Source organism: Apis laboriosa, unplaced genomic scaffold (genome assembly GCF_014066325.1).
Source record: "Apis laboriosa isolate Shangri-la unplaced genomic scaffold, ASM1406632v1 scaffold14_cov150, whole genome shotgun sequence".
NCBI classification, from domain to species: Eukaryota; Metazoa; Arthropoda; class Insecta; order Hymenoptera; family Apidae; genus Apis; species Apis laboriosa.
Window position 1 is genome coordinate 1984482 of NW_025221798.1, and position 22875 is coordinate 2007356.

Genomic DNA, 22875 nt, shown 5'->3' on the forward strand with positions numbered 1-22875 from the left:
GATGTGTTATTTTCAATTAGAATAAGATACGAGTGAATATTTTATAAGAAAAAATTGGTGAAATGATGTGTTTATGCATGCATAATCAAAGGTATAAATTAGATAAATGAAATAATGGTATTAGACAATTAACGTAGTGTAATGCTTTGTGGGATGCTTATTTTTTTCTCCTTTTTTTTATGCTTTTTAACTATCAATTATTTTTCATTTTCGTGTAGATGAAAATGTGAAATATTGATCGAGCAAAATGCATAATCTTAATGTAAATTTTATTTTCAGGTTTAGTCTTCCGCATCGGTTTTCTTTACGATTTCTTTTGTTGTTAGTTTTGCACAACGATCAAAGATTTGAACGTTTTGCAAACGTATATCGAAAGGAGTGAAAGAATTTTATGTGAAAATAATTTTTTGCGCAAAAGGAGGGAATGATGGAACGTGACTATGATGAGTCTCCAATCTGCAGCAATCTCCACGCGGTAGAAAGTTGGGTAAATTTTATTTGATATACTAATTATATCATGAGTGATACAATTAATAATTTTATAGAAAATAATATTGGCTGCAATCACGATTATGTTTTTTTATTAATTTTTCTACATTTTAATTATTTTTTTAAAATCTTTATTTTATTATTAGTAAAACGTAGAAATCATATTAAAGGGCATAAGAAAGATTTTTTGAAAATCGGTATTTCATTTCAGAACATGCGTCGATAAGATTATAAAAAAATATGTCGCATCAAGTTTGTTCTTTGTCTTTACTTAGAGGATAAGTATTTCCAGAAATATAATTGAGCGACATCTACACTAATTTCATATGATAATATATAATATACTCTTATCTTCATCCGCGCTCTTATGTTACCGACACTTGGTAAAATCATAACTTCCTCGGTTGAACGGGTGATGTCGCTTTAAAAGAATGATCAGGCGCAGGAGCCAAGGGCACGGTTGTCCTAACGGGTTGCCTGTCGGCAGGAGTTTAGTCGGTGCCGGTCCCGAAACGCGTACACGTCTGGACATTATACGGGACACGATATTTAAAATGGCAATAGACATGTACATTTGATAGGACTGTCGATTCGAGGGGATTACCGACTCGGTTCAACCAGAACAATACGGCATAATGAGCGGCTGACGAGGTGTAATAACGACGCGATATGAACGGATAGTCGAGGGACCGGTGTTTGCCAGTTTATCCCTTGAAATTCCAAAACGAGCCAATTTCGGAAGGGGGGGGTGTGATATCGTTTCCCGTTCAATCAACTTCTTGTTAGTTTTCCGCGCGAGATAGACGTGGTGTGTGGTCAGTCAGGCATTCTAATGGCACGCCCGTGACCAATGATATCCCAGGATAAAGGTAAGCGATATCTTCGCCGCGTCGCCTTCCTTTTCACGCCACTCTTGCACGATACACGCGCGGATCGTTGTCACGTATCGGCGACAAATTTTGATCGAATTGCACTCTTTGCAGAGCAGGATTGCAATCGTAAGACCGGAAACATTTCGATGTTGAAATATTATAAATAAATTAAGAGCAAAGTTTTATTTTAAATAGAAAGTGAATTTCCTTATGAAAGTTATATTTATGCAAAATTTTATTTGGTAGAATTTTTTATCAGTAAAATTTAGTGAATAGTAAATTTTAATAGTGATTTTTTTAAATTTTTGATTCGAATTAAATTTTTAACTCTTCGAAAAGTGAACGGACATTCATTTTTGAGAGAAATTGAAAGAGACAGATATATTTTAATATATATATCATTTTACTGTTCTACAAGTTAGAATCTTGTTTTACTTTCCAGATATTTTAAATTTTAATTTTTTCATTCAGTTTTTCCCCCATAAATCGAAAATTAACGAATATCGAATATTTAAACTTTGTTAAATTTTGTAGAAATGTAAGAATTATGAGTTTGAATTCTCCGACGATTTAATTCATCGCAGATTCAAAGATTGNTCATTCAGTTTTTCCCATAAATCGAGAAATTAACGAATATCGAATATTTAAACTTTGTTAAATTTTGTAGAAATGTAAGAATTATGAGTTTGAATTCTCCGACGATTTAATTCATCGCAGATTCAAAGATTGCAGGGAATCTCGCAGGAATATGAAAACTGACTGAATTAATTCGTCGATTTCGTTAGAAATCCTGGAATTAAAACTGCAAACTTCGTAATCCATTTTATCGAGCTCATTTCAATTACCACTAAGCTTTTTAATTTCCAGTTAAAAACATCAGCTGATAAATATAAATCCTTCGTTTACGATATTACTTCAACATTTTGAAATATAACGCGAGTTAATTTTAAAAATTAATACAAACGAGTGATCGTGGATCATATTAAACGCCAAATGTTAATCTCAATGAAATTGCTCTCGGTGATTGATTTAACATTCGTTTCTTTAATTTTTTAACGAGTCCAGTTTATCAAATTTGGAATCGGTCTCTTCGCTTTCTCTCTCTTCCAATTTTTACAATCTCTTTACGTGCTTTTCTTCACGAAGAAAAAAGCCCCTCTCGGATAGTTTTGTAAATCGAATTCGTAACAAATTATTGTTCAATTATGTTTGTTAAGGAATACTCTTCTCTATTTTATTAAATTAATAAACGATATGAGGATAATTAGATTTTTTTTTTTAATTTGAATAATTGAAAACTCGGATAGTTGTAATTGTATCGCGTTGCAAAATGTTTTAATTATTACGCAGGTTATCAAAGTTTATCAATTGTTAAAGTTTCACAGATCAATTTGTATCACAGTTTGCAACTATTAATTCCTTTCATCGTATCAATTCTTTTATTAATTGTTTTCCTTGTCTTTCATTTTAATATCTTCTTTCCTTCCCTTTTTGATATTTATATTTGAAAAAAGTCGATAGAAATATTTATAATATCTCGATTAATCGATCAATTTTCAAACGTTGTACAACACGTTCACACACAAGTTTACAATGTAATTACACGATAAATTAATTAGATAAACGAATTAAACGAAATTAACACAACCGTGTATTGTGTAATGTACTCAATAACGTTGATTTAATATTATTATTCAGAGCAATCAATTTTCCAAGCAGATATCGTTTAGGCTCGTCGATAAATGATTTGAAATATCCATTGATCGATTTTATTCATTGTCCAATTTTATTCATAATTTTTGGATCAACGCTTTTAAAATAAATTGATTTTTCGAGGCTGAAACGAGGAATAAAACAAATTATTTTAAAAGATTGTTAATAACCAAAAGTATTGTTTATAATTAAAAATTCAAACTCTTCGACGAAATTTTTTTCCTCCTCGATTTTTAAATCATCAACAGAAATAACAATCCTTTCAAATTCTTTCTCTTTTTCCCCTATTTCGAAAAATCACTGCTTTCAGTCTTCAAATAATTTTCTCAAACGCAATTATATCAATCCTCTTCAACAAAATAATAATATTCCAAAGACATCTAATCTAAGTCTAAGAATTAAATTATACTTCAACGTAACCGCTCATCAACGTCTCATCCTCAAAATCCTCGACAAGCAACAACGCGTATACGTCACCATACGCCAAGATTCGACGATTCTTTCTCCTTCTCTTCCTCCTCTCTTTCTTCCTTTCCCCCCCTCTCCTCCCCACCCTGCGAGCAACGGTTTCATTTCTTAGACCGTGCGCGGTGGCGTTTCTTTTAAAATTCAAGTCGAGCCCGAGCGAGGCAGAGAGAGACAGAGATAGATAGATAGATAGATAGATAGAGAGAGAGAGAGAGGGGAATATATCGCGAATATAGCCGCGTTACCGCACGAATTTATGAATCCCCCAACCCAATTTGCTTAAAACGCGAATAAAACGCGTGATTCACCGCCGCGAGAGTGTTATCTCTCGGATATTTTTTCCAGAAGATCGAAAAAGGTGGATTTTCGGCCACGATTTTGACCGAGAATCGCTTCTTTCTTTCCTCTCTTCTTCTTTTTTTTTCCTTCGAGTTAACGCTTGGATCGCCAGGAAAGAATGAAACACGGGCGTAATATAATCGGACCAAGCGCCGCCTTCGGTCCAATTTTTTGAATGCCGATTTTATTTTTAAATTTTTGAATGATTTTATTTTTATGAATTTTTTACTGGAAAGTGGGATTTTTATCGAAAGTTTTAGCAATTCTTGCGAAATTACAAAAATACATTTTGAATTTTTTTTTATTGTTTAAATTAGTAGTTATTTATTCACATAGTTACACAGATGTGAAAAATAATATATGAGGACGAGGAAGACGAGAAAATCTTGTTATCATCTTTGAACAAATTTTGGATATTCTTTAATTTTTTTCTCTCTTCACGAAACAGGAAAATGGTCTTCGATATATATATTTTTATAAATATCAGTGATCGATAATTTATTGATTCATCTATTGTGATAATAAAAATTCAACAATTAATACGCAATATTTACTAATAATGTGAAAAATGACGTTTTTTAAATCAATTTTATGGGAATAAAATAATAATTTTAATAATAATTTAGTGATCATCCTTATAACATTTATTTCGTTAATACAAATATTTGGTACAGCTTCCAAATGTAATGAGAATGGCAGATATATATATTTTTTAACGTATATGCGAGACACGATATTAGCTATTCAGAGAAAATGAGAAGGCATCGTTGAATATATCGGACTCGAGGGATAGGAAACTGAAAAGCCATTCTTCTTTTTTTCACTATTCGGATAGATTACCGGATACATACTGTGTCCTCATCCCTCTCAAGTATGCATAAAAGATTATTTCTTTCTCCGGATAAAGTCCATTTGAGCAATCGTATGCATCGTAATTTGTATTCGATTTCAACTATCTTACGCTTCTTTTATGAATATATATTTATATATGCTTTACATTTTTTCCAATTTTTCTCTCTCTCTCTCTTTTTTTTTTTAATAAAAGAATTCGAGGTACGAATTTTAATATCTATGAATCATTAACGACTTTATAGGAATTGATTTTGATCGGTAGATGTATAAATCAAATTAAATTTTTCTTTTTTTTATTCTTTTTAAATTAATATCGATTTTGATTCTTATATTTCTTTCATTTTCGAGTACAACATGCACGTTCGAAACATTTCGATTGATTCATTTTTGTTTCGTATTTTAGAAATTGATTTGATTGATGAATTTAAGAATTCGTAATAAATTAATAATTTAGAAAAAATATCGCGTTAATGTAACGTTTCTTTTCACTTTTATTATTTGTTTTATATCCGCGATTGCCCGGGTTGTTTTTAGTAGTATAGATCAATCATTGAAATTAATGCGCATAAATTGCAGTAGAGTGCGTTTCGAAATGGTCATCTCCTCTGTTGGCACATAATCTGCGAAATGTCGATCCATTATATCTCACCCATTATGCTTTATATCGTATAACGTATAAAATATCAATTATTTTAAAATTTTTTTTTTTTTTTTGAAATAAAATATTATGAAAATTATAGTTACAGAATTTGTAATGATATTGTATCGTAAAAATATATTTGTGATGTAAGAGAAATCGTATATAAAGTCTTCCATCTAAACACACATCCATATTGTCTGAATTCCATCAAGGAACAAAGTGTCTGACATTTTTAATAGGACCTTTTGAAGAACTCGCAGTTTATCTTCGCGTTACGCTCGAAACGTAATATCTTTCTTCCTTTTTATGCGCGAAACCTTGCAATTTGCATTAATTTCAGGGTATTTCGAGAATAGAGCACTTCCCCAGAAAAAAAAAAGAAAAGGCGAGACCTTATTTCGAATTCGTTCGATCGTTCGAGCTTCTAAGGGAATTAGCAACGTCAGTACTGACGAATGAAAATTGCTTTGATAACAAAGAAGGAAAAGGAAACTTTGTATTTTGTTGAACGAAGTACCTTCCGCACTATGAGAAAATTCAATTATTTTTTTACTATCGTTTCGAGATACAAACGAAGAGAATTGAACAATTTAAGATTTGTTATTTTATTTATTGTTCTTTTTTTTTTGCAAAATGAAGCTTTTTGAGAAGAAATTTATTACATTTCTATATAAAAATTCAAATGAACAATGTTATGGATCAATCATATATATGGATTTATCATTATTTATTGTTAACTATTATAGTTCAAAGGAGAAGATAAAAATGGAAAATAGTTTTTTTATTTACAAATTCTCAGGAATAATTATGACGTAACAAATAATATTAAATAAATATTAATGTTAGAAATTTGGGAATTTTTGGGGAATTTTATTGTTCAAATATTGTGCTCTTTTATTCTGAATGTTCATTAACGAAAAACGATTAATGAACAATTAACAAATTAGCTACAATTCGTATGTAAATCATAAACCACGTGTCTTTACACATTCACTTTCAAGAAACACTGATCTAACCTAAATTCCTCTCACCAAACAAAATCTTAACGTTTCCACGAACAAAAAATTTATAATCTGCTTAACAAACGCACTTACACATTTAAAGAAAAAACGATCACTCGAAAACTTTCAATTTTCCACGAGTTTCCACGCGAAAGAAAAATTCGCGATCCACCTAACGAACTCGCAGCCGAATAGTCGCCTGTTTCTACAAACATTTTTCTATCTAATCTAATTCTCTATACGCTCGACAATTCGATAGATGGCGCTGCGTGTGCATGCGGGCGCACGAAAAAGCCGACCGATCCCGCCATTAGACAATGGGCGTCCATTGCTCATTAACGTTTTTCCCAGGGATCTTGTTACCAGTCCACCGTGAAAAAAGCTTTTCCGATCCGCTTTTTAGCTCGAGCCGCGTCAGCAAAGCCTCTCCTTTCTGTATGGGGAATCGTTAAAGGGAGTTGGAAGCACCGGGACGCAATCATAGGGGACGGTAGAGTGAACCCTTCGATCGAACTAGGAATAGAACTAGGAATTGAGGAGCCTGCTTCGACGGTACATTTTTTAACGTTTTCTGATTTTTTGTAAAATTGATTCTGCAATGATTTTGGATCGTTCTTTCACTCTTTTGGGTAATTGGATAATGTTATCTTTTGTATCTTTTGTTATCTAATTATCATCAACATTTTTTAACGATTTAGTTGCAAAAATTCGCAGTTTTTTTTTAATTAATAGAAACAATTTTATTTTTTCAACTTTCGGTTTGAAAGTTTAACTCGACACACAAGTGAGTTTTTTCTTTTTAAAAATTAAACTACAATTTTACGAGAAATTCCTATTAATTCGTCTAAATTTGACGAAAATGTAGATTTCTCTCGGTAAGATCCTCGATTTACGCATATGTGTGGTGGCTTCATCGAGAAACGTGCGAAGTGGCGCAGAAACGTGTGGAACAGGAGAATGGCGGACAGGTTGATCCGGTTAGATGCTAGCTATCGGGAATTTCAACACAATTTCCGGACGAATCGAATAATTTCCTCGTTTGAGGGGAAGGGAAGGGAGGGGGAGAGGTTGGTTCCCTGCACGGCAACGCTTACGAACTCGACGAATCTAACGATGATAAAATGGATTTAAATTATACCTTGCACCTGCGAGCCTGGTGAATTTGCGCGCCAAGGAGGAAATAGACTGGGTGGCGGAATGGTTTTTGGTGATATATTGATTTAGTAATGGGTAAATATTCCGCTCGATCGGAGAGTGTGATACGAGATGGCAGTGTTGCAATTTTATGGGTATGTGTAAATACATACGTAACTCGATGACTCGAGACATCGCCTTTCCTTCATCGTAAAGTTTTAAAGAGCACAGAAATAAATAAATTGCCTTTTATTTTGGATTTCTAAAATTTTTTTGAAAAAAAATCGGAGGAGAGGATCTTCAATCCAAAAGTAAAAAAAAAAAAAGATCAAGAGTGCCTCCCGTTTTCAATTCCACAGAGCCACACGTGGGGCAAATTGAAACCCGGAATAACCGATTTGAAAAATCGTGTCAACGATGATGTACCTGAATTAACCGTAGTTTAGTGTTTGTCGAGCCCTCGACGATGTCTAGTCTAGAGACAGAGACAGAGAGAGAGAGAGAGAGAGAGAGAGAGAGAGAGAGAGAGAGACAGAGAGAAAGAAAGAGAGAGAGAGTTGGCAATCGATAGAGGAACGTACAAAAAACTGATGGTTTCGAATCGCTTTTAGTGGCTGATGAAGTGTGCACATATCGTTGAGCAACGATCGGATAAAAGCAATAGTTGGCGGTTCAATTGATCCTCTTTTGCTTCTTCTCACTTCCTTCCATATCTGAGCGTAATATATCTCTGTTGTTTGTGCTTGCTCGAGTGGTGGCGCCACGTTCGTCGAAACTCGATGTATTTCGATTATGGATGGTGGATGAAAAACTTTGGTATTTACGTGCATTAAGTTTGATCGAAGTATATTCGAATTGGAATCGAAATTTTTTTCTAATTGTGAATGTAAGTTATTTTTTTTTTTTTTACAATGAAATGTTTGTAGATTAAGTTGTTTAGTTTATGTGAAATTCGATCGAAAAATTGGAATCGAAATTTTCTTTTTGATTTTTCCTTTCTCTTTTTTCTAGATTAAACTCTAGATCTTGAAATAAAAATTTATTTTCGATAAAACTTGTCTTCTTTACAAGAATAATAAAAAATAAAATATTTTTCGATCTCTAAAAAATTGATACTTATGTTTCAATCGAATAGAGTTGATTTTATTCATTTTCTTAATTTTCATTGAAAATAGTCATCAATAATTCAATTAATCTTAGAAATTTTAATCCATGAATCATCAGTCAAAAAATGACCGTGTTAGATCAATTTTTTTTTATGTTCCAATTTTTACATCAATATCAGAAATATAGGTTAAATGTAGACGTAGTTTAACCTGACATATTCAAAAACCGGTAACTTTCTTTACTCTATAATTTAACTCGTGACACGCAAAATTTGCATAATAAAAAACAAACTCTCAAACATACGATATTAATCTGCTAATTTGAAACTTCATAAAAGCTACGATTTCACGTGCTTTTCAATTTAACGCGTGCTTAAGTCATCGACAGAAACTTTTAATTAGAAACGCGTTTTTCAACTCGAGATAAAATCAAGTGAGCTACCAGATATCATTTCTTTTTTTTTTTTTTTTTTATCATGCTTCAATTATTCGATATACCACCGTAACGATCCACTCGTTAAAAACAATTTTCGATTCAATTTTTTATCGGGATTAAATGTGAATAAATTCCTGTTTCACGTGATTTTATCAGCTCGACAGAGATGGCGAAGGATGGAGGGATCAAACACACCGCGCCAAGGAATATCACAGAGATGAAAAATAACACGTGTTGCCCGATCTCTTTAACAACATTTATCAACCACGATCGAACGTGATACGAATATTATTGGATCCTTCGTTCCCTCCAAGAAAATACGTGCAGCGCGTGAAAGATTTCGCGCACGAAATCTCGAGAACCGATGAATTTCATTTTTCCTCCGCGCCTCTGTGAACGACGACAGCGTGATATCTATGCAAATTTGTTATAACACAGATACGATGGCTGTGTTGCCGAATATTTTTGTGAACGCATCGGATAGAAACGTCTTCCGATTTTTTTCTTTTTTTTTTTTTTTTTTTTTAGAGGTTGTCGTTATTCACTCATTTCCTGAATGATTTTTGAAATTCGGTCTAAAATCGTTTCGGTTTATTGCTTGCTCACAATTTATAAATTTTCACAATTATCGTGGAGATAAAAGTATTTTGAATAAATAAGTCTTTTGCTATCTTTGACTGTGTCTAGTAGTATTAACAAATACGAGAGAGATTTGGGAGAAAATAGTTTCTTCTATAAATAAATGTTTCAAAGTAATAATCAAATAGATTTGATTGAATTGTAATGAAGATAGGTCTTTTTTAGATCTTCATTGATCGTTATCTTTTTCTGTATTCAATAGTAGAGAATGGTGTCTTCTACACGATAAATGTTTCAAAGTGATAAATATTCAAGATTTGACAATTATTTTGAAGTCAGATTTTTTGAATCAATATTTAGGTATATTTTTCAATAAGTTTCCAAGAAATTTGGAAAATTTGGTATCTCTTGCACAATAAATATTCTAAAATAATTATTTGATAAAATCCACAATTATCATGAAACTAGTTCTTTTGGTCTCCATTGCTTGCCATTCTTTTTTCACTAATGGAGAATAGTGTCTCAAACTAAATGATAAATATTCTAAGAGATGATTAAACAATTATCATGGAAGTCTTTTGGATTTTCATTGTTTGCCATTCTTTTTTCAGTAATGGAGAATAGTGTTCCAAACTGATAAATATATTCTAAGAAATGATTAGACAATTATTATGTAACTAGATCTTTTGAATCTCCATTGCTTGCCATTTCTCAGTAATGGAGAATAATGTCTCAAACTAAATAATAAATATTCTAAGAGATAATTAAACAATTATCATGCAAGTCTTTTGGATCTCCATTGCTTGCCATTCTTTTTTCAGTAATGGAGAATAGTGTCTCAAACTAAATGATAAATATTCTAAGAGTTGATTAAACAATTATCATGGAAGTCTTTTGGATCTCCATTGCTTGCCATTCTTTTTTCAATAATGAAGAATAGTATTCCAAACTGATAAATATATTCTAAGAGATGATTAGACAATTATCATGGAAGTCTTTTGGATCTCCATTGCTTGCCATTCTTTTTTCAATAATGAAGAATAGTATTCCAAACTGATAAATATATTCTAAGAAATGATTAGACAATTATTATGTAGCTAGGTTTTTTGGATCTCCATTGCTTGTTTTTTCTCAGTAATGCAGAATAGTGTCTCAAATTAAATGATAAATATTCTAAGAGATGATTAAACAATTATCATGGAAGTCTTTTGTATTTTTATTGCTTGCCATTCTTTTTTCAGTAATGGAGAATAGTGTCAAACTAAATGATAAATATTGTAAGAGATGATTAAACAATTATCATGGAAGTCTTTTAGATCTCCATGGCTTGCCATTTTTTTTTCAGTAATGGAAAATAGTTTTCCAAACTGATAAATATATTCTAAGAGATGATTAGACAATTATTATGTAGCTAGTAGTCTTTTGAATCTCCATTTTTTTATGTGTTTAGCATTGAAAAACTCGAAAATCATTATCTAAATGTTACAAAACTTGTAACATGATAGACAAAATATCATAAATCTGCTATCTTGGCTGATAAAGTAAAATCAGATTTTTAATATTAGATTTTAAGATCCTGAGGAGTTATGAGAATATTACAGAACATCATGTATAGAATCACGAGGATACATCCGGGAACTTCTAACAATGATCTTTCACGTCGTGGAAACTCTTTGAGTGGAATCTAATTGCTCCCTAAACTGATTGAAATCCAAGTGCTTGAAATAGGAATTGATTGAGAATGGCTGACTGATGAAAACGCTTCTCCTAATGCCAATTTAAAACTTATGCTTGAGAGATTGATTGCTCTCAAGAACGAAACTAAAATATCTAATTCGAGGATGAATATATTTTGTTTATATTTTTTAAAAATAAAAATTGACTCGAAATTAATCAAACGTGTGGGATAAATTTTTTCAAAAATGATTTCTGTTATTCGAAGATTTCATTACCTTTGGTGTGGAAAAATGATTTTTCTTTTTCAAAATTCTTAAAAATGTAACATGGTATTTTGTAATTGAATTAATACTTTTATAGGATTTTAATATAAATTTTTAAGAATTTTTAAAGGCTCTCGATTACTTTTTTAGTAGTAATGAATAAGAAATTTTTTTTTGGAGCTTCTCTGTGCCGATTTCTTTCGATAGGAAGGAGGATTTTCATGCAAAAAGTTTTATCTTGAAAGTTTTGATATTTGAGTATATGTTACAGGAAGTAGTACTATGAAAGTAGTTGAACTTTTGATTTTCAAATAAGATACTTTCAAACACTCTATATTTTTTACACTTTACTCCTTGGTAGAATAATTTATCGCAATACTAAAAATACTATCACTAAAAAATACTTCAACAATTTTTTCTTTCAACAATTTTTTAAACTTTTAAACAAGCAACTTGAAACATTTTGTAATAAAATTTCTCTCTCTCTCTCTCTCTCCTTTTTTTGTTACAAATCATTCAAATTAGAAAAAGCGAGATAATAAATAAATATCCCATATTTACAAGTAACAAGAAACAAGATATCTCAATATAATTCTATTTCAAACTAAACAAAAATTTCAAAAATACTGTAATATCCATAATTCCATAAAGTTAATTTTGAAATTTAAAAATTTAAATATTCTAATAATAATAAAAGGAGAAAATTTTACAGAAAAGAAAGAAAAACGTGAATTCAATTCTCGCAATATGAAAATCACAGCAACAATCGAGATACGTTGTCGCACATCGGTCAATATCTTTCGGACTTTCCGATTTACAAGCGTGTAGTAGCTAATAATTTCCGGCGTCGGTGATTGATAATGACGTGTACGTATAAGCGCCACGACCAATATCGATTTCCAATCGCAGCATTGGCGAGCTCCTCGCGAAAATGTGCAAGCCTGGCCAATTTCCGGTCCGAATTCCGCGATTTTCGCGCTGCCCGGTATATATATACATATATCGTATATCCTTCTGAATAGAAACGAAATTAAAAATAAGAGCTTTACATTTGTTGCAAAAAGTTGGAGAATTATTAGGAAAAGTATTATTTTTTTGATTATTATATAAAAAAATTGGGACAAGATTTTTTTAGGTATGGTTAATTTTAATTGTTGTGTTGAGTTGTGGAAACGATAAAAACGAGCGATAAAATATATCTTGATCTCTAATAGAATGGAATTAGTTTTTTTGGGTGCTTTTGATCTGGTATGTTAAAATTTGTGCGTTATATAAAAGAATTTTATATAATGTAAACGTAAGGAAGAATAAGTTTTTAAGAATTGTATTTATTTCTTAGTATTTTTAAATGAAAAAAATTTATCTGCTATTTTTTTAGAGAGAAAAACTTTTTCTTTAGCAATTAATAAATTGTGCATTGTATTGTATAATACGTGTGCCTGCACGAAAAAGTTCGATTCGAAGTTTGAAACTTCAAACTTCTGAAAGAATCCTTGTATAAATTCTTAGACTTGTAAAAATAGCTCGAGAAAAAAATAGTTTCCTTTTTCCTAATTTTTAACTTTATTCCATGTATTTTTTCGTTTTGTTTTTAATATCCAAAGTTTACAATAAATAGAGAATTGGAATATAATATGTATACACAGATATAAATTCTTTCATTAATTAATACATTATTAATTACGGTTAAATCAGGGAAAGTAGTTGAGATGAACTTTTTATCAATTTAGAGTCTTCAAGAGATCATTAATAGCGTTCACTAAAAGCAATACCTTTCCAGAGATAAATATACTTATCGCGTAATTTATCTTAAAACTCGATGAAACTCTATTAAAATTAGGAAAACTTTGAACCGCTATAATTTTGAAGATAGTAATTTCCGGTCAATGAATGAAAGATCTTTACAAGCGCGAAACTTTGCAGTTTAATATACATTTTCGTTTGTTCCGATACGACTTTCGGCTCTTGAGATATCGTCATTTGAAGGAAAAGTAATTTTTAATCATTTGTTTTAAGTTCGATTAAAATTAGAAAAACTTTGAACCGCTATAACTCCGAACATAGCGACTTCCGGTCAATGAACGAAAGATCGTTAGAAGCGCGAAATCTTGCCTTTTAAAATGCTTTTTCATTCGTCTCGATATGACTTCCGGTTTCCGAGATATCGTCGTGTAAAGAAAAGATAATTTTTAATTCGTTCCATTTCCATTTCTACCACTTGGTTGGACGCACTTTCTCTCTAACCTGGTGTTAAATTACCAGACAAGCGGCAGACGCGATCCTTGAAAAGACATGTGTACGCATTTATCTAGGAAAAAATGAAAGTCACTAGATTCGTTCATAATCTTTGTACCAAGCGCTATGGACATTTTGAATGCTTATATCTCGGCAACCGATTGAGATATCGGAACGAATCAAAAAGTGACTTCAACGCCATGATTTCCTCTATTTTTCGAGTGGATTTTCGCGATAAAATTTCCAATCCCTTTTCTCGCGCTTTTTACTTACATACTTTTCGCTTATATTTATACAAATTTCTTTTATCTTTATCTCTTTTTTTTTACATTTGTTTCAAAAATCACACAAATTCGTTCATATCTATAAAACAGAATTCCTTAAAATATATGAATAAAATTTAAAATTATAAAATTTATAAAATAAAATTTAGCCGTAAAATCAATATCATATCACACTTGCTTGTTCATATTTTTAATTCATTGCAAAACTTCCCTGTAAATTCGAAAAATATTTTTTATTCACTGCACCATCGTGGCGGCCAATTCCCAACAAATTCTCCCCTCCTTCTCCCTCATCCAGGGACAAATTGAACCCAATTCTCCCCGCATTCGAGCGCACATAGACGCAGAAAACAGAAAACAGTCGATGTATGTCGAAACACAAGTGTGTCTCCCGCGCGCTTTATCGAAGGCTTTTTGTGTGTCTGTTCTGTTGTGCGGAGGTTGGACACGAGGGGGCAGAAACACGCAGTAATCAAATGCACTTTGCAATTGAATTTCAGGCGGGAGAGAAAGAAAGCGATTCTCACCTTAGAGGAAAGAGGGAGAAGAAAATATGGGAAAGGGAGACAAGAGGAGTATCGCGCAGCGCAGCGACGGTGAGTGTTTGTTTAATGTTAATTGAACGGTGTGCGGGGTGCACGCTTCAACTATTGCGACCACTTCGCGCTTCGATATTACGGTTTCTCTGTGCCTCGAACATTTCGAGATTATTTTTTATTTTGCTGAAAAAAATACACTATCAATTAGATCTGACTTTTTATGCATTTAAATGAAAAATTTGAACGAATGAAAATTTATAAAACAGTAGAGTTGAACTGTTTTCAGTTCGATGGTTACTAATACGAATTGGATCGAGTTTTTTTTTGAGTAATTTTCTTTGCAACGATTTACGAGAAAATTTTAGATTATAGTCAAATGGAGGATTCAATTACGAAGGAATGCGTTCAGAGAGATACGAATAATTGTGCGAAATGATGATCGAATTATGCATATGTACATGAAGATTGTGAAGATTGTGAAAAATGGATCGAGTTTTATTATTGTTCGCGCGAGGATGAGATTTTTATCTCGTAATTTCTCGTGGGTATATAAAAACTCGTAATTAATACAAGTTAAAAAAGGTATATAGAATAAAAGTATAAAAGTTTCCAAAGTTTTTTTAACGTAAGCTTTGCATGAATTATGTAAAAATCGTCATCTTTCACTTTCTTTGTTCTTTGCCTTTCTAAACAACTTTTCTGACGACGAATTTGGATACAAAAACTAATTTTTTTTCTCATCTCTTCCTTAATTACTTTTTAATTAACTAATTAATTAACGAGGATAAATGTTCAATTTTATTCTAATAGAATATAAAATATCGCTTTCCCTCAAATTCTTCAAATAAAATTCCAATTTCTTTTGACCAGAAATAAATTATTTGAAAAAAACTTGTTTTCATCGTCGTTTTAAATTAAATTAAAATTACACGAAATATTATCAAATGAATCATTTAAATAAACATCGAGTTTAAATATTAAATTAAAAAATGAGATAAAAAGGTATCGCTTGTGTCACGCATCGCGAAATAAAATTAAAAAAAAAAAAATTTTTTAAAAATCTTCATTGATATGCGTATAATAATACAAAAAGTTTGGCAACACTGTACCAGTAATTTTTAAACTCTCGCATACATCGACAGCATGTGTTACAACACATATGTTGGCAATATCTGCTAAACGGATGTGAAGTTGGTATCATAGTTGGAAACTATCGCGAAACTTTTCTCTCGGATATGTGTCAGAAACGTGTGTTGCTATCTCTGATTTCGATGTTATCTCCGTTAATGAACGCGAGGATAGTTTATACAGACTCGATACATTTATTTATACGTACATATTCGCCTTGTCCTTTACATTACAACGCGGCTGAATTTATCATAGGTGAGGAAAATGATCGAAAAGGATTGTTTGTACAGAAATAATTCTCGTTCGTTGAATCTAGTGAAAATTTTATACTATATTTTAAAAAAGTAAATAAATATTTTCAATGTATCGAAAAAACAAGAAGGATTAAATTCTTGCGTGAAAATTTATCAACGATTAAGCGACGTCGTTTCCCGTGGAAATTCCTAATATCCAGGTACGATAAAGCGTTGAACCGGGTGAAATTAAATTATGAGAATCCCAGAAGTTAGTCGCATCGTGGGAAATTGTTCGAGACGAGGGACGAGTTAAATCGCGCTTATACAATACTCGTATTTTGATCAATTCGGAACTGCGATCCATTAAATTTTAAATTGATCGTCCCTAATCGCGACAACGGAATGCTTGAAAACAAACGAAATGGGCGAAATGGACAAAAGAAACGATAAAACGTTGTTTACCGTGAAATAACAACTAATTGCAATTAATCGTTAATTGATCGTTCATTATTCGATGTAAAACACGTATTTTTAATACATTTTGATGGGCAAAATATATTTGTTGAAACGAAGAATATTTATTTCAAATTGTATTTAATAAAGATTAGTCAATACTTTCGTATTTCATAACCTACAACACTTCACTTTCACTATATAAAATGATCATTATCATTATTTGACATATCGTTAATTGATCGTTCATTATTCTGGATATTCGATATAAAATACAATATAAAAATTGTTAATACATTTTGATGGGCAAAATATATTTGTTGAAACGAAGAATATTCATCGAGGCTGTGTTTATAAAGATTAGTCAATACTTTCGTATTTCATAACCTATAACACTTTTCGCTTTCACATATAAAACGATGTATTAATTGTTACGATTTAACTTTTCTCGTATAACCTAACCTACAAACAATTTTACATTTACATTTACATTTCTTACTCTTAAAATCCAATTGAAAATATTAATCGCGTATTAACATTTCTTTTTCACATTTACTTACAATAATTAAATTTCACCTTTTACTATTAACATTTAACCATTACACGCTTTCTCCCACTCGTGCTCTTCTCACGAAAAAATACTATCAGCCTCGAAAAACGAAAGGTCGCTTCTATAACGATTAACACGTCAAAGGCTCGAGCATTTTTCTCGCCAATCCTCCTCCGCAAAGCTTTGTAAATTTTCGCAATTTCCCATTTCTGTCCTGCGCTTTGGAGACGCGTGACGTTTCCAAATAAAAAAAAAAAAAAAAAAAAAAAAAAGAAAAAAAAGGGAACACTCGGTTTCTGATGGAACCGTTACGATGGATCTATATTTTTTCCCCCGCGAATTTCCTCGCGTCACGACACGTGTGAGTAATTCACCACGCTCACGCACCACCGAATATCGGACGAGAACGGTTTTTCTCTCGCGCGGAGAGGAGGAAAATGGCCGAGAAGAAATGATGCATCGTGGAGAGGTCGCTCGTTTACACACACCATTTGAAATTTCATTTGATATTTAATTCGTATGGAGGAGCGTTACAGAGTGATTTTGAAATTTAAAAAATTCGAATAAAAGGAAATTTTACTTTTTTTTGGAGAAAAATTAAATTTGGAAAAATTCGCGCACTCGATCCGATTAATCTTGTCTGTATTTAAGTATAATGAGAGAATCTTTAAATTTATAAATCTTTAAATTGTTACTACAATTTTTTATCACTTAAAATAAATTACTTGACAAGTATATTTCTAATAGAGAACAAGTGATTTCAAAATTTTAAATTTCCATAAATTGCGGTCGATAATGCCTTGCCAATTAATATTTATTCCGTGAGAAATATTCGAGTTTTTCGTTTATTCTTATATTCCTCCAGAATCTATATTTCCGAAAACTTAATAATAATCAATATTTAAATAAAGCGGTAAATTAGGTTACCGACAATGAGCACTTTATTTGAAAGATTCTCTTCTTCTGTGCTTAAAAATACAGCTATAAAATCCTCGTCTTAATTTCCTTTACAATAAGCCATTATCGCTAATTGCTCGCTCAAAAGTCAGAAATTTGTCCTTTCTTTCACTCTCAGTCTCCTTTGTACTTTATGCGCGTTCAGAATTAAATCGATGAATCGCACATTTTTCAAATCACAAATCAATTATTCTTCGGGTAAAATAATTATAATAAACACTAGTCGATTATCAACTACAAACACGTATCTAAAATTCTAAAATTCTCGTCAAAGATTCCTACACAATTTTACTCGGGCGTAAAATTCGTCTCTCGTCCAACAAACTTTACTCTCGAATCTTGAACGGCGAAGAAATACGCAGCCCGATATCGCTCATCCCTGCACGCGATGCGGGATCCGCTTTACCCGCGCCGCGAGAAATCGGACCCGCTCGCTGTAAATAGGGACATGCAAATAGACGAAAGGATCGGGCCGCAAACATGCAGACAGCCCTTTCGTCTGTTTCCTCCGACGATTCAATTTGCGCTGCGTACACAGTACGCTACGTTTCTGGATAAAATCGGTGGCGATGTTGATATCGTCGATATTCGTCGTGTTGCTTTCTCGTCTCTCGCTTGTTTGGAATGGAAATTTCCAATTTTTCCATTGAAAACTTTTGTACAGGCGGAATATGTACGATTAACTTTCCGGAGATAAAGCGATTGGTAAGTTGGATATGATGCTTCTTGAACAACGTAGCGTAATATGTGTAATAATAAAAGAGGAAAAAAAGAACAAAAAGGAAGGAAGAGAAAAAATGGGTATTAATAAATATCTGTTCTACTTTATACACCTTGTCTTGATGCGAGAAAAGAAAGGAAAACCGCGGAGACCCGATAATAACCTCTCCTTTTTTACTCGAAAGAAAACGTCTGCCCTCGAGATAAGCGAAGACGCCTTTACTCCAACAATTCTCGCGGCTATTGTCTTCTTTTTTCGCTCTCTTTCGCCGCACGCTCAACCCGCGATACCTCTTTCATCTCTCCCCCCTCCTCCTTCTCTCAGCGCCGTGCCTTGCGCACAATTCATTCGACAACGGGGCAAGAAGGCACAATGGGCCGGGCTTGTTTCACACTTTCCACCATTCAACCGGCTTTATTTTCTTCTATCTACTTTGAATCTACGATCTACGCGAGTTGTTTCAGTTTGATTCTTCACTTTTGTTTGTTAAAATTTAACGCCACTTTTTTCTACGTTTCCTTTTTTCTTTTTTCTTTTTATTATATATCTCGTAACAACATAACGATGGAAAATATTTTAAATTCAATTAAATATATCTGTGTGTTAAAAAGCAGATAGTAAAACTCGATAGCGAAAAAGAAAACGCTACTTTTCTTAAAAAATGCGATTGGATACTAATTTTGAACGGAGTGTCGATAAGTGACGAAAACTATCGAAAAGAGCCGAACACGATCGGTCAAGATCGGTTCCACACAGTCGATAAGGTAGTATGTATATTTAATCGACGAAATTTACTGATTCAAAAATGTATTTAAAATTTGTATAGTTTAAATTATTCTCATAAATGATCTAATAATCTTGCTAATTTTTATCATGCTTTCTAATGTTCATATTAAGAAACACGGGAAAAATGAAATTTTACTCCTTCGTTCGCGTTAAGCTAAAATTCCAAGCGCTTAGAATTTCGACCACGGAACTCCTTATGAGGCCTTAAACGAAGTTTAACGAAAGTTATGCTAATACTCTTTAAGCGTATCTTCATCTACTTCCCTTCGAGTTTATTTTCAACCCCGTTATGACTTTTTATTTACCGTCACGGCTCTTGGCTTATTCCTCATTTTTTTTTACTCGTGCACCGATTATAATTTAGTTGGTCTCGCATTATTAACCAAGTTTTATTGTTTGGCGATAAAGCTCCGTTGCACGGTTCTGTTCTCGGCTAGGACGATTGAAATCGTGCATTGTACGTTCGATGTAAAATTGACGTGTACGGATTTCTCTTTTGTTACCGTTTCTTAAATTACGAGCGTTAAGAGTTTCGACGATATTTGTAAAGGATTTTGAATGTAAACGTTGAGATTGGCGTGTAATTAATGACGGTGGATATTTTTCTTTTTTTAATAATAATAACGGATAGAAATTATTATTTATCATTCAATTTTGTTCTCGTTTTAAATAAAAAATTGTACTTTATTTTTACAATGGGAATAGGATGCATTGTTATTGAACCAGAATAATTTTATTCCTGAAATAAATTCCCGATAGATACAATGAATAATTACGATTACAGAATGCGCATTAAAGAACATTTATTTTTTCACTCTACGTAAAAATCTCTAAATTACTAATCATTTTCAACATTTTGCAAGTTAATCAATTTGTTAATTAACTCAGCGACTTATTTAATTTTAATTTACAAAAACTTGTCACACATTTTCAATACAAATATTACATTCTTCAATTTCATTTTTTCAATATAAGTTTTTTCTATTTCATTTTTAGCGTATTACAATTAGATCAAAAAAAAGGAAGAAAAAAAAAATCATTGAAATAAAATTCCACTGAAAATTCCACTCCTAGCTTTTTATTATTAAAACACTGCGACTGGATGTGATTAAATTCGTCCCTCGAAGAAGAATTTCGAATAATTCACCGGAAGGCAGAGGTCGGGGACGTTCTCTCGAGGGCTTTACGCGTGCAGAAATCCCAATAACGGATCGACACGAGATAGGTGCGTCGTCTAGGCGCCGTCTATCCCAAGGATCCCCAAGGCTGTTGTCCATATTCTCCTGTCTTTACAAACTTTGGTTTTTTACACCTTTCTTTCTTTCTTTCTTTCTTTCTTTCTTTTTTTCTTTTTTTTTTCCTTACATCTTCAAATTTCCCGCTCGTTCGTTACAATTCCCCATTTCCTTTTTTTACCGTTTTTTTACCGTCTCTTTTTTTTTTTTTACCGTCTCTTTTCGTTTATTGACTTTCAAACGATACGTATCAGTTTGAAGTTTGTTGCAAATTGAAACACGAATTTCTAAAAATTAGGTTAAATAAATACGATCGTTCATTTAATTCTAAATTTTCTAAATTTTTACATTAAAAATTCTGTTTTTATTTTTCATATTTCCATCCATTTCCTTTTTTGTTTCTTTTCAACGAAACAATTCTTCACATAAAAAAAAAATTGGAAAGAAATATATTTTTGTCACGAATTAAAGGATAAATTTTTTTTCGACAGAGAGAGAGAGAGAGAGAGAGAGAGAGATTAACTCTTAAAAAAGGAGCATCAATTTTATCGCGATGGATGTCAATTTTGCCACGAAATGCCAATCTCTCACGTGTGTGTGACAGCGAGTGGGGTGTTATTGACAGGGGTGCGATCGATGTAATATACAAAGCCAGCTGGTTAGTTACCTCGGTGAAGGGGTTGTTCGGTTTACCTTTGTTACAAATCGGTGTTTATTGGGAAGTCAAACTACCAATGCATTTGGTCACGTTGATCGTATATGCTCCCTATTATTTCATGCACGTGTTGTTCCAATATTTATCCAATTCCGTCTGGTAGATAATTATACAGATCAGATTGCAATATTGAAGAAATTGGATTCATTGGAAAAAATTATTGGATTTAATTTACATTTTTTTTGTATTTTTTGTAGGAAATAAATAAATCGATATTACATCCATCAAATGTCGAAAAGTATCTTGACCAACCAGTAAAATTATATTACTGAGAGGGAATATTAATTTTTTAAATATTTATATAAATTGGTTTCCTAAAAATTTGTCGTTGAAAATTCTATTTTAAATTTAATATTTTTTTAAGAATATATATTTATACGTGATTTTATTTCAACGATTAAATTAATTGCGATTATTTATTAAAAAATGTTACGTTGGATACTCAGTAAATTTTTATGTATAAAACAGAATATATCCAAAAAAATATCATCTTTAATCATTCATTCTTAACAAATATATAGAAAAGATTGCCTGATTTTGTTATATTTATTTGCATATTATTTATATACAAAATTTTACAACGAAAAATTTCCACTAATTTATATATTTCGAGAATGAAGAACACTAAAAAAATATTAAAGATTCATGCTGACAATTTATATTAATAAATAATTAAATAAATAATAAAATAAAATAATAATTATATATAAAAAAATATTATATATATAAAATTATATATATAAAAAAAATTAAATAATAAAATATTACATTATCCTTAAAATTTTTGTATAATTTCTCTCGAGAAACCTCAGATTATTTCAAATCCATCTATGCACGTTTTTCTTCTCGCGATTAAACACACACATTGATGTAACTATACCTGCTCTACTGATCAATGCATTCGATCGATTGCCAGAAACGAAGATCGAATAAATTCTAATAAATCAAATTGTATAAAGCGTCTATTTTGTCCGAATATATTTTAAGGAAAAACTATTACAAGGAAAAAAAAATTCTTAAAAATATATATTATAAATATTACACGTCGTAGAATCTTCTTATTTTTCACATAATAGATTTTATGAATTTCCTGTAACGAATGATGCATTAAAAATTATAATTAATCGTAGAAAAATTATTAATACTGCACAATGCATCTTCTTAAACCGAAAAATAAAAAAACTTTTACAAAAATATACAATTTTCGTAAAGTTCCTTCCTTTGGAAAAGAAATTTCGGATAAAACAGAAGCATTCTGTGTATAACACGAAACGAAGATCGTGGAGGACGACCGGGTTGAATAGTAGCCGGATTATTCCCTTTTGGTTGGCTTTGCGGACAAGACAAGATGGCGCCGTTGGAGGTATTTTCGACGGCAATAACAATGTGGTTGATTGGACAGGAAAGAGTTCGCGAGTCCTTCGCCGATGAATGTCCTCGTTATCGACCGCCATTACGGTGGAAAAG

The 22875-nt window shown here is 31.8% G+C and overlaps 1 protein-coding gene across 2 annotated transcripts in view; it reads left to right on the plus strand.

The window, feature by feature from the left end:
* Positions 1-1037: 1037 nt before the first annotated feature.
* Positions 1038-22875, plus strand: part of LOC122710694 — a 122283-nt gene continuing 100445 nt past the window's right edge. For both annotated transcript variants that reach the window (XM_043928709.1, XM_043928711.1), the window contains exons 1-2: positions 1038-1358; positions 14589-14684. In XM_043928709.1, the coding sequence (XP_043784644.1) occupies positions 14642-14684 (43 nt within the window). In that variant the 5' untranslated portion in view covers positions 1038-1358; positions 14589-14641. The remainder of the gene's footprint in view (positions 1359-14588; positions 14685-22875) is intronic.